Here is a 17,674-nt window from a genome sequence, read left to right as displayed (position 1 = left end):
GTTGTGCCGCTTAATATCTTAGTAGAAAGCATGAAACATTTTGTTTAGGATTCTTTGAATAGAAAAGTCTAAAATAGCATTTATTTCAAATACAATTTTTTGTTTATAAATGTACTCACTTCTGATCAATTGAAGGCATCCTTGCTGCATAAAAGTATTAATTTCTATTTAAAAAAGGGGCTACACCAGCATATAGATGACTTTAAAGCTAAAAGAAATTGACTAAAAGCCACAAAATCATATTCTAATTTCATAAGGTCCAATGAATTATAGCCAGCATTTTTAATAGTGTGCAGGAACAATTTTAAGAGTGAACTTATAGAGTCTAACGTGAGTGTGGCCGATAATTTGTGCCTTCCAGGATGGCCTCTGTGTCTTTATATTGACCAAAACTCTCTTACCTGAGACAGAATAAGAGATTAGATTGAGATTTTTCCCCAAAATCCTCCTTTTGTGTTACACGAATGAATGAATGAATGAATGAATGAATGAATGAATGAATGAATGAATGAATGAATGAATGAATGAATGAATGAATGAATGAATGAATGAATGAATGAATGAATGAATGAATGAATGAATGAATGAATGAATGAATGAATGAATGAATGAATGAATGAATGAATGAATGAATGAATGAATGAATGAATGCGGGGAAGAGAGTTAGAGAGTTGGTTAGAGAGTCGGACTCGTAACCCAAAGGTTGTGGGTTCGAGTCTTCTACCGGCAGAGATTGTAGGTGAGGGGAGTGAATGTACCGCCTCTTCCCCCTTCAATACCACGACTGAGGTGCCCTTGAGCAAGACACCGAACCCCCAACTGCTCCCTGGGCGCCGCAGCAAAAAATGGCTGCCCACTGCTCCGGGTGTGTGTGTGTTCACTGCTGTGTGTGTGCACTTTGAATGGGATAAATGCAGAGCACTAATTCCGAGTATGGGTCACCATACTTGATCACTTTCATGTCATTGGCCATCGTCTCCAAATGACTCTGGTCCAGTTTGAGTTTGTCTCCAGTGTCGATCATCTTCACCACATCTATATATTAATCCTGCACCTCCTGTAAAATCACACACATGCACACAATATCGTTGTAGGAAACATATAATCACTGACAGCGCTTCAGTTACCCGAATGACTGCTTTCATCTTGTAATATTTCTCTCCCAGTTTCTAAGTGATCACTTTCACTACAATGTTTGCTTGTATCCAGTTATCCGATCTTACAGATTAATTATTCTGTTCCTCCATCTGGAAGACACACAAAAGGGAAACTTCTGGGTGTTCTCAAAATTTTAAATGGTATTGTATGCAGTGCGTATATGGAGTTTTAATTCTATAAAATGTATAGAATGCTTGCCTTCTCTCCCAAGCCATTTTGTGAAGTGAGAGTCTCCCACTGAGTAGAGTTCATGTGAACGTGTTCCCGATTACTGATGTACTCACTATACACAGTTACTGTGAACTCACTTAGTCCCTGCAAAAATGAACATAGACTCTCTTAGCCTACAATAATAGAACAAACACAAAACAATTTATATAATACTGGATAATAATTAAAAACAGTAATGATGTACCAAAACGTATTCGGAGCTGCTCTAAGAAGTCACTTTTGAACTCCCTAAAATCAAAATTTACAATCCCATTTGATCTCAAAGACAGCTGGGGATAAATAGTGTGTGTTGACTTACTCTGAGAAGTAGCTCATGAACTGGTTAGGGTTCTCTGAAGCTAACAGCAGCTGTCTCTGGTGAGACTCAGACATGCAGTGACGTTTAAACCCGTTCTGCAGTCAAGACAGATCATGTTAGCTGACAATATTGGTAAAGTCTGGTTTTGAAACACAACCTATATTGCTCAAAATCATGTCCAGATAGGCCCAGTGTCCATATGTTTCCCAAAATGCTGTCTACATAGGCAGCTCATTTGGTTTTAGAACAGTCTATGGTGTTTGTAGCTTACTAAGTTTAATATTTGGCAAGTTTTACGACACAACACATTATAATCAAACATGCTATCTAGAAAGGCAACTAAAGTTGTGTGACACTGCCTATATCGAATAATGCCGCCTAGGTAGGGAGCTCAGTAGTTTTGGGCTTCAAAGCTAGGACACTATATAGAAAAAAATACAGGAAAATCAATACAGACTAAGCAGTACTTTTAGTCATACCTAAAATAAGTTCATTAAAAAAATGTAATTAATTAATAAATGTCAAGTTAGTGTAACTGAATAATAAGTCAGATGTTCACATAAACGTACTTCATCTCTACTGTACACCGTTTCTGACACATCTGACAATACCAGCGCAGTTTTTGAGGGCCTTTTAGCTTTGATTCTGTTCCCAATCGTTTTAGGACTTAGAAAATCGGCTTTCCCCATTTTAATCACTCAAACAATCACACGATTTAATGAATAAATAACAACAGTTCCAGACCCACCCTGCGTCTCAATGTTAATAAATAAATAAAACTTTATTTACATAAAGTTACTAAACATTATGTAAATATATTAAAGGACTTACAGATGGAGACAGTCTTAATTGCTTTCTTATTATGTAAATAAAAAATCTTCTTAACATACATTTGAATTTCTTTCTCAAGAACCAAAAATAAAGGATTGGTTTTACTGTACTTACACTTATGGATATGCAAAAATTAAAATTAAATTTATAATGTAATATTCTTTGGTTTTATTTGAAGGGATATTAGTAAAACTAAATAAAACGTGTTCTAAGCACAAAGAAAAAGTGGGGTCAATGTTATCAATTATAAATCTAGTCAAATCTTTCCAAAAAATGTTAACATAAGAGCAATGCCAAAATAAATGAAACAAAGTTTCAGTCATCATATTACAGAAAGAACAATTCAAATCAATATCATTTTTAAATTTAACAAGACAATTATTTACTGGGTAGTATCTATGTAAAGTTTTAAAGGTTACTTCCTTGACTTTGTTTACCAATAGCTATTTGTTTGGCAAGGTCCAAATGGCCTTCCATAATAAACCTTTAACTAATCTGTTCCAATAAATTATACAGTTTGGAGAAGAAACAATGTCTTTTTGAAGTAAGGAACGGACAGTTTTGTTAACATTCATATTTCCAGGGGCAAAACAAAGTTCCCCAATATAAATATCAAATAGATCAAATGCAGAGGGGGATGTAATACTGTTTTGGATATTAGCTCTGAATAATGCCAAGACTCCTCTGAGAATTGCATCCATGACTATAGAAAACTCTTTTGGTGTTACTGGAATTCCATGGAGAGCTAGAAACTCAGAATAAGTGAGTAACATGCCTTCTTGATTTAATAATTGACTAACTCGTATTATGCCTGCTGAAAACCAATTTACAAAAAATAACGATTTATTTTTATATAATATATTGTAATTGTTCCAAATTAGGTACCTACGGGGGCGAAAAGTTATGTTTATACAATAGAGACCAAGCCAGCAACATTTGTTTATGAAAGCAGGATAAGCTTAAAGCTTAAATTTGATAAATTTTGTAATTGCAAATCAAAAGTAATCTAAGACCACCAATTTTGGAAAAAACAAAATTAGGTATAAAATTCCATAATGAATTTGGATTTGGAGTGACATGTCTAATCCAATTAATTTTAAAGGTGTTATCTAAAGCGGTGGTTCCCAACCCTTGTCCTGGAGGCACCCCAACACTGCACGTTTTGCATGTCTCCTTAATCAAACACACCTGATTCAGGTCATCAGCTCATTAGTAGAGACTCCAAGGCCTGAAAATGGAGTGTCAGAGAAAGGAGACATGCAAAATGTGCAGTGTTGGGGTGCCTCAAGGACCAGGGTTGGGAACCACTGATTTAGAGTACAGAAATCAAGAAAGTTCATATGCATTCATTATTGTAGATTTCCTAATGTAACGTGTTTTGTTCCTCAAGAACAAAACTGTAACTCACAGTCTTTAATAGATAACAATTCACATTTATTGATGTTTAAACAAAGGCCAGAGGCTTTAGAAAAGGCCTCTATTACTTCAAGAGCAATTGGGACATGATGATGGTCTTTCAAGAACAGTGCAGTATCATCTGCTAGTTGGGATATGATAATATCCCTACCTGCTACAGATATACCTTTTAAGTGGCTTGATCTAACATAAATATTCATAAGCTGAGTACAAAACAAGAAAAGGTAAGGGGAAATGGGACAGCTTTGTCTGACACCACGTTTGAAATAAAACCTAGAAGATGAGCCTCCTTTAAGTTTAATAGAACTGTTTCCATTTGTATACATTGTTTGTATAGCTTTAAAGAAAAAATCTCCAAACCCAAATGTTTTGAATGACCTAAAAATAAAAGCATGCTCCACTGTGTCGAAGGCTTTATAAAAGTCTAAGAAAAGAATAAATCCATCATCAGTACATAAATGACAGTAATCCAATAAGTCTAAAATTCGCCTTATATTATTTGAAATATGCCTTTTCTTTAAGAAGCCAGATTGGGCCTCATCTATAAGGGGGTCCATAATTGACTTTATTCTATTTGCAAAGATCAGGGCAAAAGTCGTATAATCATTGTTTAATAGTGAAATAGATCTCCAATTGTCTAAAAGCAATGGATCTTTTCTTGATTTTGAAATCAATGTTATCAATCATTGAGTTAATGTAGGTGGAAGAACTTGATTTTCTATACTTTCTATATAAACTTCTTTAAGAAAGGGAGCGATAAGATCAGAAAAAGTTTTGTAAAATTCGGCTGTGAGGCCATCAACCCCAGGAGATTTATTAACCTTAATTTGTGTAATAGCATATAAGACCTCTTCAATAGTAATTAAGCTATCACAAAGCTCTTTTTGCACAGGGTTGACGGGAGACTCAGATTTATTTTTTATTGCATTGCTAAGAACATACACCATCAATGCCAGGGGTACATACCATTGAGAGTACAAATGCAGGTTACAAAACCAGGAAAATATCGTACAAATGACACAATGAGACAGTTTTAAGGGCTTTGGAGTTGCTGGATGTAAGGAGAGTGTCCAGATAGGATTTAAGTTCCTTATGAAAAATAAAAAAGTAGAGCTTAGCACCCTGAAATTTACATTCATGTAAGAAAAATTTCGCTAGAAAAAAAATAAACAAGTTTATCAAGAAGTATTGGTCCTTTGCATCTTTATCAAAATTGTGCTGACCAAATAAAACATCTTTGTATAACAAAGAAAAACTTTGTGATGAAAATGTGCGTACAAAAATACAGAAATCCATCCAGAACATTCTTGTATATGAGCATTCCCAGAAGAGATGAGAAATAGATTCATCTTCAGCACCACAAAAAGAACATAAAGAGTCAATATTAGGAAATATTCTTTTTAAGTAAAGCTTTACAGGATAAAAAAAGATGAAGTAATTTGTAGGACACATCCTTGACTTTATTGGTTATTAAATATTTAGACGACAAAGTCCACACTTTCTTCCATGGAATGTTGATAAACTGGCCATTCCAGTAGGACACAATGTACGGGAGAGAAGCAATCTCATTCTGAAATAGCTGTCTAATTCTCCTGGCCTAATGGTTAGAGAGTCGGACTCATAACCCAAAGGTTCGAGTCCTGTACCGGCAGGGATTGTAGGTGGGGGGAGTGAATGTACAGCGCTCTCTTCCACCTTCAATACCACGACTGAGGTGCCCTTTATTGGTTATTAAATATTTAGACGACAAAGTCCACACATTCTTCCATGGAATGTTGATAAACTGGCCATTCCAGTAGGACACAATGTACGGGAGAGAAGCAATCTCATTCTGAAATAGCTGTCTAATTCTCCTGTTCCGACCAGAAGAGTTAGATAAAAAACAAATATTCCCAATCATTGTATCAAAAAGATGAGCAACCGACAAGTCGGGGAAGTCGTGGCCTAATGGCCCAAAGGTTGTGGGTTCGAGTCTTGTACCGGCAGGGATTGTAGGTGGGGGGAGTGAATGTACAGCGCTCTCTTCCACCTTCAATACCACGACTGAGGTGCCCTTGAGCAAGGCACCGAACCCCCAACTGCTCCCCGGGCGCCGCAGCATAAACGGCTGCCCACTGCTCTGGGTGTGTGTTCACGGTTTGTGTGTGTTCACTGCTGTGTGTGTGCACTTTGGATGGGTAAATGCAGACCCATAATTCACCATGTGTGAGTATGGGTCACCATACTTGGCCACATGTCACTTCACAAAGAAATCTGGGATCTAGCTGAGTCTCTGAGAAGAGTTATTGCTCCATAAGAAATGGCATCCATTACTATAGCAAACTCTTGTGGAGTGACAGGTATGTTATACTTGTTCAAAAACTCTGAATAACAGAGACAAGTGTCCATCAGCATTGATTAATTGAGAGACCAAAATACAATTATTATTCACCCAATCTGGGAAAAACAATGACTTATATTTATAAAGAATGTCGCAATTACTCCAAATAAAGTACCGGTGAGGACTAAAATTGTGCTTATATACAAGGTGCCAGGCCAAAAGTGCTTGTTTATGAAAATTTGATCATTTAAGGGGCAATTTAGTGATGTTGTAGTTGCATAACAATAAGGAGACTCGCACCAGTGTCTCAACACGTCTCGCGCTCCTTGCGTCATGACGCGAATCCCTCGCTTTGCTAACGTGCGTGTTTCGTCACGGATCCTCTGTTAACGCGAGATTATGATGAGCTGCGCTTTATTTGCGCCTGCGCAGACCGGCGGCTCTGACCTTCATTGAAGTGATCATGTTCGCCAGGACCTGCGCGGCGGTGTTCCTCCCACAATGGTAAGAATTTATTGTTTTGCTGCATGTGTAATTTTCTGGAAATATGCATTTAACGTGTTGCGTATGAGTAGCGAAGTAAATTGCTTCAGTTAGTCAATGAAATGCGGATAAGGTGGAGCAAGGACGTGCTGAACTTTAGGCCGCAGTGTGCTTAAGCTTATGACAGCGAGCGACTTGGCTTGATTTCACATGTTTATTATATTTATTTAATAGCAATACGCTGCTAATCCAACATATTTAATGCAATTATGTTCTTGAGTTCTGAACTGTTTGCATGGAAGCCATTCTCTGTCTCGTCGTAAAGTCCCGTAAATAGCACTGTGGGTTTCCAGAGAGTGCGTTGCTTTCAGTGTAACTTCAGTTGCTGTCACATTTACTGATGCATCATTGCCCTGAGAGTTATTATAATGTATTTATGTGTGGATGTGATTAACCTCTATAAAACGTCTGTTGCAGTGGGCAGGTCAGGAACATGGCTACCTTGAAGGACAGTAAGTAAAATTTCCTTTTGCTTTATAAAAGGTCAGCGTGCGTGTTTCGTCACGGATCCTCTGTTAACGCGAGATTATGATGAGCTGCGCTTTATTTGCGCCTGAGCAGACCGGCGGCTCTGACCTTCATTGAAGTGATCATGTTCGCCAGGACCTGCGCGGCGGTGTTCCTCCCACAATGGTAAGAATTTATTGTTTTGCTGCATGTGTAATTTTCTGGAAATATGCATTTAACGTGTTGCGTATGAGTAGCGAAGTAAATTGCTTCAGTTAGTCAATGAAATGCGGATAAGGTGGAGCAAGGACGTGCTGAACTTTAGGCCGCAGTGTGCTTAAGCTTATGACAGCGAGCGACTTGGCTTGATTTCACATGTTTATTATATTTATTTAATAGCAATACGCTGCTAATCCAACATATTTAATCCAATTATGTTCTTGAGTTCCGAACTGTTTGCATGGAACCCATTCTCTGTCTCGTCGTAAAGTCCCGTAAATAAGCACTGTGGGTTTCCAGAGAGTGCGTTGCTTTCAGTGTAACTTCAGTTGCTGTCACATTTACTGATGCATCATTGCCCTGAGAGTTATTATAATGTATTTATGTGTGGATGTGATTAACCTCTATAAAACGTCTGTTGCAGTGGGCAGGTCAGGAACATGGCTACCTTGAAGGACAGTAAGTAAAATTTCCTTTTGCTTTATAAAAGGTCAGCTGACATTAATGTCTTTACAAATGCATTTTTGTTATAATTAATGTACTTAGTTGTGTTTGTGTTTTTGCTAATAATTGTTTTGAAGTAATGTTATTATACTTATACCATGCGAGTTCTGGATTCTGATTGGCTGGCAGGTATGCATTAAAACCGTTAAATGCACAGGTAGTTCCAAATCAGTTTAATCACCGTTCTATATTAAGGCACTGCTTTAATTGATGCACACACACACCGCTCGCACATAAACACAGTGAGAGGGAGAGAGGTCGGAGATCACAGATCGCACTGGTCATGCACAGAAACGTATTGTCAGAGCTGCCCCGCAACTTTTATTAACAAAATTCCCTAGATACTAGATCGCTACATTGTATTTTTCAGCAAGGAGGGGGTAAAATCGCTATTTTTGAAGTAACTAAATGGCTTCATTGTTTGTAGAAAGAGACAGGTAATTCACACACAACTGTCGTCTCTCGCTCTCTCTCTCTCAATCGATAATTCATTCAAATAAAACTATTTCATCTCTGTATCTGATTTAAAGTGGGCTGAATGCTAGATCTAACTAGCCGTAACTGACGAACATAACTGTAATTTTTACCCTTCCGGTTAAATATTGCGCTGCAAACATCATAAACGGATTTTAATTTGTCAATACTGGTAAATGACCATGGTATAAGAGGGATAATGCATGGCTAGCTGTGCATTAAACGATTTTAATGCACTTCTCAGAGGTTCTTGGCCTCCATGTCGTGCATTAAAAATCTTTAATGCACAGCTAGCCGTGCATTATCCCTTACATAACAGACAGTTGAATGCATTTTCTGACTATTGTTTGTTTGTTTGTTTGTTTGTTTTTCCCTTCTCACCAGTCACCATTCGGTTGAAGTCCATCAAGAACATCCAGAAGATCACCAAATCCATGAAGATGGTGGCAGCAGCAAAGTATTCCAGAGCTGAGAGGGCCCTGAAGCCCGCCCGGGTCTATGGCACCGGCACTATGGGTATGCAGCAAATTATCCACAAAATTAAGTTTATTAGACCACATTTAGATATACTTGTGAATAATGTTAATGTTTTTCTTGTTCTTTCATATCTTTGTTATTTAGCACTCTACGAGAAGGCTGATATCAAGGCTCCAGAAGACAAGAACAAGCACTTGATTATTGGCGTGTCGTCTGACCGTGGTCTCTGCGGTGCCATCCACAGCAGCGTGGCCAAAGCCATGAAGCGTGAGATCGCCAAGCTCTCAGGTGCCGGCAAAGAGGTCATGATTGTCAATGTGGGTGACAAACTCAGAGGTCTGCTGTACAGGTATATATCGTTCTTGTCTCTGTAATTCTCATTCAATAATTTCTTAAGTATGTAGATGCGTCACAATGGTTTCAAATACCACTTTTTGCAGTTTTCTTTGCTTTAAATCTCTTCTTCTGCTTCTGTGAACCATTAGGACCCATGGCAAACACATCCTGATCAACTGTAAGGAGGTAGGCCGCAAGCCTCCCAGTTTTACGGATGCTTCTGTCATTGCCACAGAGCTGCTGAACTCCGGCTACGAGTTCGACCAGGGATCCATCGTATTCAACAGATTTAGGTTTGACAAATAATGCACATAGTTATATACTAAAAATAGAACAAAAAATAATTTTTTGGTTTTGATGCTGATCTGTGTCCTCTGCAGGTCTGTGATTTCATATAAGACAGACGAGAAACCTCTATTTTCCTTGGACACTGTTGCAAGCTCAGGTATTGTTTCATTGTTGGACTGTATACCTATCATGACACATTTAACAACATAATAATTGGATCACAGTTGAAACCACATTAAACATGTCAGAGAGGCCCAGCACGTTTATGAGCAGGAGTAAATCTAAGGATGCATGATGTATTGTGCCATAGCTTATCGGTCAATATTGTTATTATTTCTTTTTATTAAATAGTGTTAGTTGAGTTTGGAATTAGATTTTTGATTGGGCATCCTCATTTCCCCTATCACTTTTAGATTTAGATCACATGTGCCATCATCTAACACTCACTTTATGTAATCTATGCATGAAATAATGCTTAGTAAATAAGCTGCAATTGTACAAAGTTCAGTTGTAGCCTTTAACACATTTATTTTAATTAGTTTAAATAAAAATGTATAGATTTTATTTTTTTAACTGATTGAAAACATTTCAAGGCATCATCTCAGGACAGTTGTATGATAATAAAAAAACTATTACAACTGTGTGTGTGTGTGTGTGTGTGTGTATGTATGTATGTATGTATGTGTATGTATGTGTGTTTATATAGATAGATATACACACACAGTTGTAATCGTTTTTTTAATATAATGTATACAGTAATAATATCCAATATAAATAAAATGCCAGGCAGAAACAGTTATACACCCTAAGTGTACTAAAAAAGATTCATCTGCCAATTCATGAAAATAATAATCAGCTTAACAGTATTAGGCAGCATTTTGACATGAGTGCATTCCAAAAAATATTGATGCAGTATTGTAAGAAATGTTATCCCGGTAAATTAGTGTATTGTTGTTATTGGTGCAGTCTTATTTCATGCTCATCTAACACTCACTTTATGTAATCTATGCATGAAATAATGCTTAGTAAATAAGCTGCAATTGTACAAAGTTCAGTTGTAGCCTTTAACACATTTATTTTAATTAGTTTAAATAAAAATGTATAGATTTTATTTTTTGATTGAAAACATTTCAAGGCATCATCTCAGGACAGTTGTATGATAATAAAAAAACTATTACAACTGTGTGTGTGTGTGTGTGTATGTATGTGTATGTATGTGTGTTTATATAGATAGATATACACACACAGTTGTAATCGTTTTTTTAATATAATGTATACAGTAATAATATCCAATATAAATAAAATGCCAGGCAGAAACAGTTATACACCCTAAGTGTACTAAAAAAGATTAATCTGCCAATTCATGAAAATAATAATCAGCTTAACAGTATTAGGCAGCATTTTGACATGAGTGCATTCCAAAAAATATTGATGCAGTATTGTAAGAAATGTTATCCCGGTAAATTAGTGTATTGTTGTTATTGGTGCAGTCTTATTTCATGCTTGTCTTTGTTGTTGGGGCTAACTTTGATTATATTTGCTGGGTTTTAAGATGTGATCAAGTGACACCTGAACAGAATCGATCATTTGCCATGTGTTTTGTTCAGAAAACATGGGCATCTATGATGACATCGATGCTGATGTGCTGAGGAACTATCAGGAGTTTGCTCTGGTCAACATCATCTACTTCGGGCTGAAGGAGTCCACCACCAGTGAGCAGAGCGCCAGGATGACCGCTATGGACAGCGCCAGCAAGAACGCTTGTGAGTCATTTTATATGTCGTCTTCAGTTCACTTATGTTATCACTCATACTTGAGAATTCTCATTTGCAATCTTGTATTTTTTTCTCTCCGTCAGCTGAGATGATTGACAAGCTGACCCTGACCTTCAACCGAACCCGCCAGGCCGTCATCACCAAGGAGCTCATTGAGATCATTTCTGGAGCCGCTGCTCTGTAAGATGTTTTTCCTCTTGCTTTGCCTGTCCCTTACCCTCATTATAACCCATGCATATGCTATCTGTCTTCCTCATTCATTCATTCTTTGTATTGGGTTATGGTTTAACGTTTTCTAATGCCCTGCTCTGTTACATCCATATCATGTTTATATTTCTGTTAATTTTATAACTCATGTGTTTCATGTGTTGCTTTTGCACCTCTATTAACCCATATTAATCGTATTTCCATCTTTCCCTCACTGACCTTCCTTAATATGCATGCATTCACCATTCACAGGGTCTGAGGCATGACTGAGGTAACGTCCTGCAGCAGACTGTAGGATATATTGTGTGCTTCTAGAGAAATACCATACACAATAGATTTTAGTATTCCAGTTTTCTTTTCTTGAATGTTGTGGGTTCTTTTAGTAGGTTTTGGTCAAAACGGAAGTTAATTTCCACAGGCCATTAGTAAAAGCAGCATAAGTTGAGTAAAAGAGCTTTTACTTTTTGCTAGAGAGTGGACACACTGACTTCTATTCTTATTGGTTAGACCTGAAACATACTCCGGATGCAAGGACATTAATGCAAATGCTTCTTTCATATAGAATGTTTCTGGCCTTGTATTCAACTGATATATGTTTACACCAACACAAATGTTTGTTGCAACAATTAGCATTCAGTTTGTCTTTTCAGACAACGCTGAAAAACAAAACAGCAGAAGGTCTGAATGAAAGCACAAATTCTCTCTTTGCCAGTAGGTGGAGCTTGTTGAACAGCAGAAATACAGCGACAGCTATGTGCAACTTTCCACAACTTCCTCCACTGTTCGCTGTAGCTCAGCACAATAGTCTTTTCGTGAGCGCTGCTGAGTTGTAGTTTTATGTAATCACATCGGCTCTGTGCAGGTGACCAAGAGTGCAAATCTTATTGGTTGTCCAGGTTTTTTGCCTGTAGTGCATTGGAAAATAAATGAGAGAATCTCTCTGTAAAAAAAAAACTATTGCATTGATGGCATGCAAATGCTCACGTCGGTTATAAAAGATGCATTAACAGCTGTCCATTCGAATGTGGAATTTTTATTGCAAGAAATTTGTCAACATTTGTCTTGGTGTGAATAGGCCTTTAGAGTGTTTATATATATATATATAAAGAGAGAGAGCTATAGATACTGCAGCTTAGATGGTTTGGTGTTGTTCTCTAAACTTTTGACATCTACTTTCCTCACGTTTTATATCATGTCCATGACTGATTTCTTTGAAATGTACGAAATATTTCTGTTTCTCATTACAGATAAAGAGGATCCCTGTACACGTTCAGTGTGGTTCTGGCACACGTGCTCTACAGTTCAGTCACCTGGTGTAGAATTCATAAATCTATGTGTGCTTGTGTTTGTACAATATTGGAAAAAATAAACCTCTTACAGAGAAACACCATGCATTTGAGTTCTCCAGTCTATTTCTAGTGTATGTACCGATCAGCTTTGAAGTCCTCTTAAAAAAAATAAATTCTAATGCTTGTTTTCCATTGGAATTAAAGCTTGTGAACTCTTCTTTGAAGCCACGGGCTTGGCTGCACTCGGAGGTTATCAATACACAGAGCATTTGAAGAGAAGGCGTCTGCCAAAACAGAACACAAGGTCAATCCTTCCAATAAACCGTCTCTGGCGTTTACGTATTTTGCTTAAAACAGTATTAAGTTACTCTGAACTGATTACTGATAAACCCAATTGACTTAAAGGCATCCTTATTGTTCCTTCTTATAATTGCCAATCAAAACAATTTTATCCTCCTTGTTATCCATTTGAAACTCAAGCCCGGCCAGGCACCACAGTATCAGATTAAATGATCGCGCTGCGGTGTTGGGTGTCTGGATCCATGAAAGGGTGAATTTGGGGGTCACTGATTGTGGAAGAGGGTCTGGTCTATTAAAGTAATGGACAAGTAGAAAGTTTGACCATATGGGTCACTCATGTATTATTTAATCAGCTGCCACTGGAGCTCAGATTCTGATGGTTATCATCTGAGAGCTGATGTGCATCACCATACCCAACCGGGTTTTTTTTTCTTCTGAAGACATTTTTGAGTCATCTTGAGTTCATTATGCATTAGGAAATGTAAAAAATATAGGAATATAAAAACATTAATATAAGCAAATATTTCGGTGCACAGTCGACAATCAAGCATTCTTTTTTTTTTGTGGAGAAAAAAGTGGAAAAGAAATTATTATATTTGTAGCATTCCATTTATACCCTCCTGAGACCCTGTGACCTCATATGAGGACATTATATTTTGGTGTATTTCTCTGAGACTATACATGCCACAGTTTTAAGTCTGGATGTCCTGTACAGGGCACATTCAGGGCTTTTCAGAGATGTTTGGATGTTTCACTATGACCACTCCCTCTCCTTGGTCTTCAAATATGTCTGATATTAATTTAGTGACACTAATATTTTGTATATGATATTATATATGATATACTAATATGATATTTTGTAGTTATTTAAATGTCTAATTTTTAAACTGTCTGTCATAAATCAACATCTCAGGATAATGTTGTGGGGTTTCAAATCAAAATGACTTTCTGTTACGAAACAGGAGGTTGATTTCATACATGTCCTCATATGAGGACACTGGGACTAAAAACATGTTTATTAGCATTTTGGGAGAAATAACAAATGACTAGGGAAAGAAATTATGTTTCAATATTCTATGAAATATTATATATTATTATGAAAATCTTGTCAAATATTACTCCCATTATTACACTTCTTTTTTCATTACATGTTGCCCCAAAAACACATTAATATGCCAATTAGATTTAGTTTATAGATACGTATATAATGAGAAAGGCCGTTTGTGGCCATTTTACACACATTTTGCAGAAAGAAAAATGGTATATCAAATCATTCTGTTATAACATAGTTGAGAATCATCTTTATACAAAGTTTGGTAAAAAAAAAAAAAAATCCTGAAAACTAAAAATGTATTGGTGATTTAAACAATCTATTGTTTTTGCCTATGCATTTTCATTCATGTCTTTTTATTTTATTTTTTTAAATTGAGTCCCGATGTCCTCTACCGAGGACATAGCATAACTTATGAATGAAATATCATTTAAAAAAAATATATTTTTACATTTTTTTTAATGCTCTAAACAAGGTAAAGACATGAAAAAAAACTATCTTTTCTCGGGTCTTAAGAGGTTAATTTACTAGTACCGGTAATATAAGCATATGATCTGACTTTGAAATCACTTTTTATCATCAAAAATGATTAGCTTTTGCATAAAAGTGAATCTTTCACAAAACTTTCCACAGTGGTGAAAGAGAACCGTTGTTTTTAAAAAAAAAAAAAATTAAATCCAACTTGTACATTATATAAATTGATATGAACATTTACTTTAAATAACTGATAAAACAACGAGTAACTATAGTTCTCCTGTAGTGTTAGTATACTAAGGTAGGCATAGATACATTAAATAAAGTAAAATGATTAGCATAAATATGTCTAAAATATAAGGAAAAATCACATGGGTTTTCTGTACCAAAAGATTCACATAATTTATTTTCTGCAAATCCTTATATGACCCTACTATAACAATCAGAAACATAAAAATGACTATTTAATATAATTTATTTAATGCACGTAATAAACAGCAGTGCAGCCTTACAAATAGCTTAATTTTCAGCTGACCATACAATATGCCACTTATTATTATTATCATTATTATTAATGCCATGTACAAAAACTATAGAAGTACACTAAGATACAAAAAATAAATATTCAAAGGCAAGGAAATAATAAACCAGTGTCAGAGTACAATAATAATAATAATAATACAATAATAATAAAAATGTAAAATACAAGAGGAGAAAAGACCACGCCATGCAACAAAATCACACTTGCTTACAGTATATTTGTGGGGGTGTCAGGGAGCATGAACCACTGAACCGTTTGTTGAACCGATTCATACAAATGAAAGGAGAAACGAGAATTATTGACTTTTTATCTAACTACTGGCTTTTTATTTATTACAAATTCCACTCGAACATGGAAGAACCCAAAAAAAATCGATAATTTTATGTACTCAGGGCTTTACAAATCATCACTATAATTGTACACATTTTATGTACACAAAGATAAAAAAATAAAATAAAATAACTCAAGGCTTTACAAATCATCACTATAATTTTACACATCGCCCAACTGCACTACACAGTATCGTACACATGTCTGCAGGTGGTGTAATCGAGCAAGCTATAATCGACCAGACTCTCCGCTCTTCTGCGCATGCGCGATCGATTGCTCCACAATGTTTCGCTCGGGAAGTAAAGATGGCGGCTCCTGTGGAAGCGCCAGTGCCCCTATTCATGTGAGCGATCAAAACAAAGCCTTTCCAGGCGCCGTGAAGAGCGGGCTTTCGGGAGCGGAGAGATGTGTGAGAGTTACGCACGCTCGCTGCTGCGGGTGTCCGTGGCGCAGATGTGTCAGGCGGTGGGCTGGGACGCGGTGCAGCTGAGCGCCTGTGATCTGCTGTCCGACGTGCTGGAGAGATACTTGCAGCAGCTGGCCCGGAGCTGCCACCGATACTCCGAGCTCTGTGAGTCGTTTAACTCTCCGTTCTAACCCTAATAACAGTCTGCGTTGGAGTAGTGTGCTTAGAGTGTAGAGTGTGTAGATAGAGTGTGGTAGTGTACACCGTAGGGAGTGTGTTTGTTGTTAAGCCCCGCCCACTACAAGTGTTGTAAGCACGCTAAGCTAACTAACGTTAGCTCCTCAAATGGGGACTTTACTGTTATGGCGTTAAAACTTTCGTGACGAACTACTTTTAGTCCATTTCTTTGACTTCTTATCACATTGTTTTGTTTGTAAGACGTTAGTTTGAGGCTAGCCATCAAACCTCTCAGTCTGCATGTTTTGACAGCTGACCAGAGACTAGTCAACTTAGCTGTCTACTTAGGCTAACCGAAATCAGGCTTTGCTTAACAGACTGTATGCTGCTGAAAATGGAGTAAAATGCGAAATAGTATCCCTCTCGGAGACTGAAATGTTGGCAGCATCTTAAACCAGATAGAGTGGGATAGTTTGCAAGGATGCAGAGTATGGATTCCCACTTGTTGCCATAGTGATGCTGTAAAGCTGCAGCATCAGCTGTGTGGATGTGTGCAGTTCAGTTTTAATAGCATTCAGATGGTATTATAGTATTTATTAATTCGTTATCTAAGATAGCGTGTTTTCTTCATTTCAGTTTTAGTTCTTTCAATACGTCTGATTAGCAACTAGCTGAAATCAAATATTCTTCGCTTTTCTTTTACGTTTGTTTTATTCCAAGTAACACGTACACTTTCTTTTATGTGTGCGTATAGTGACAAAGCAACTATATCTGAACCGTCTAGGTGTCAGAGTGAGAGTCGAAGAGAGAGAACGCTTTTGTAAATTTTTTTGTTTTGAAAGTATTATCAAACACTGTTATAGTTTTTATTAATCTCTTGATTTAGTTGTTATTTACATTTTTTCCAAATGTATTTAAAGTTTTAGTAATTTTGTTGCGTTTTTGAAATTTTAATTTATGTCTATAATGTTTTTGTACATTTTTATGTCAGTTTTTGTTGTATATATATATATATATATATATATATATATATATTTATATACTACAATAGCATTATTAATTCGTTATCTAAGATAGCGTGTTTTCTTCATTTCAGTTTTAGTTCTTTCAATACGTCTGATTAGCAACTAGCTGAAATCAAATATTCTTCGCTTTTCTTTTACGTTTGTTTTATTCCAAGTAACACGTACACTTTCTTTTATGTGTGCGTATAGTGACAAAGCAACTATATCTGAACCGTCTAGGTGTCAGAGTGAGAGTCGAAGAGAGAGAACGCTTTTGTAAATTTTTTTGTTTTGAAAGTATTATCAAACACTGTTATAGTTTTTATTAATCTCTTGATTTAGTTGTTATTTACATTTTTTCCAAATGTATTTAAAGTTTTAGTAATTTTGTTGCGTTTTTGAAATTTTAATTTATGTCTATAATGTTTTTGTACATTTTTATGTCAGTTTTTGTTATGTTTGTACATCAAGTAAAAATGAAAATGGGAAACCAGCTGAAATATTTTTTAATTAATATTTTATTTTATTACAGTTAAAGTTTACTTCTATTTCTTTCTTTATATATATATATATATATA

The 17,674-nt window shown here is 36.3% G+C and overlaps 2 protein-coding genes across 7 annotated transcripts in view; both read left to right on the top strand.

The window, feature by feature from the left end:
- Positions 1-6,658: 6,658 nt before the first annotated feature.
- LOC107555824 (ATP synthase subunit gamma, mitochondrial-like) lies at positions 6,659-12,915 on the top strand. Of its 6 annotated transcripts, none has more exons than XM_016238731.1 (10): positions 6,659-6,758; positions 7,215-7,249; positions 8,826-8,957; positions 9,063-9,267; positions 9,404-9,547; positions 9,635-9,699; positions 11,150-11,305; positions 11,401-11,497; positions 11,777-11,795; positions 12,772-12,915. In XM_016238731.1, exons 1-9 carry the CDS (start codon positions 6,718-6,720, stop codon positions 11,781-11,783), a joined length of 882 nt encoding a protein of 293 aa, XP_016094217.1. In that variant the 5' UTR covers positions 6,659-6,717; the 3' UTR covers positions 11,784-11,795; positions 12,772-12,915. The 6 variants fall into 6 exon arrangements, with proteins under 6 accessions (XP_016094217.1, XP_016094220.1, XP_016094216.1 ...); XM_016238730.1 differs by lacking the exon at positions 7,215-7,249 and adding an exon at positions 7,888-7,922 and having other exon boundaries at positions 6,703-6,758; XM_016238729.1 differs by lacking the exons at positions 6,659-6,758; positions 7,215-7,249 and adding exons at positions 7,361-7,430; positions 7,888-7,922.
- Positions 12,916-15,781: 2,866 nt separating this feature from the next.
- Positions 15,782-17,674, top strand: part of LOC107555823 (transcription initiation factor TFIID subunit 3-like) — a 66,260-nt gene continuing 64,367 nt past the window's right edge. The window contains exon 1 of the mRNA XM_016238728.1: positions 15,782-16,080. Coding sequence (XP_016094214.1) covers positions 15,915-16,080 — 166 coding nt within the window. The 5' untranslated portion in view covers positions 15,782-15,914. The remainder of the gene's footprint in view (positions 16,081-17,674) is intronic.

The sequence above is a fragment of the Sinocyclocheilus grahami genome, unplaced genomic scaffold (genome assembly GCF_001515645.1).
Source record: "Sinocyclocheilus grahami isolate Dianchi unplaced genomic scaffold, SAMN03320097.WGS_v1.1 scaffold546.1, whole genome shotgun sequence".
Lineage (NCBI taxonomy): Eukaryota > Metazoa > Chordata > Actinopteri > Cypriniformes > Cyprinidae > Sinocyclocheilus > Sinocyclocheilus grahami.
Note: the sequence above shows the minus strand (reverse complement) of the source record. Positions and strands in the feature narration are given on the sequence as shown.

Coding starts and splice junctions, on each gene's coding strand:
- LOC107555824 (XM_016238731.1), top strand. CDS start 6,718: ATGTTCGCCAGGACCTGCGCGGCGGTGTTCCTCCCACAATG. Junction 8,958..9,062: donor CTATGGCACCGGCACTATGG/GTATGCAGCAAA, acceptor TTTGTTATTTAG/CACTCTACGAGAAGGCTGAT. Junction 9,700..11,149: donor GGACACTGTTGCAAGCTCAG/GTATTGTTTCAT, acceptor TGTTTTGTTCAG/AAAACATGGGCATCTATGAT.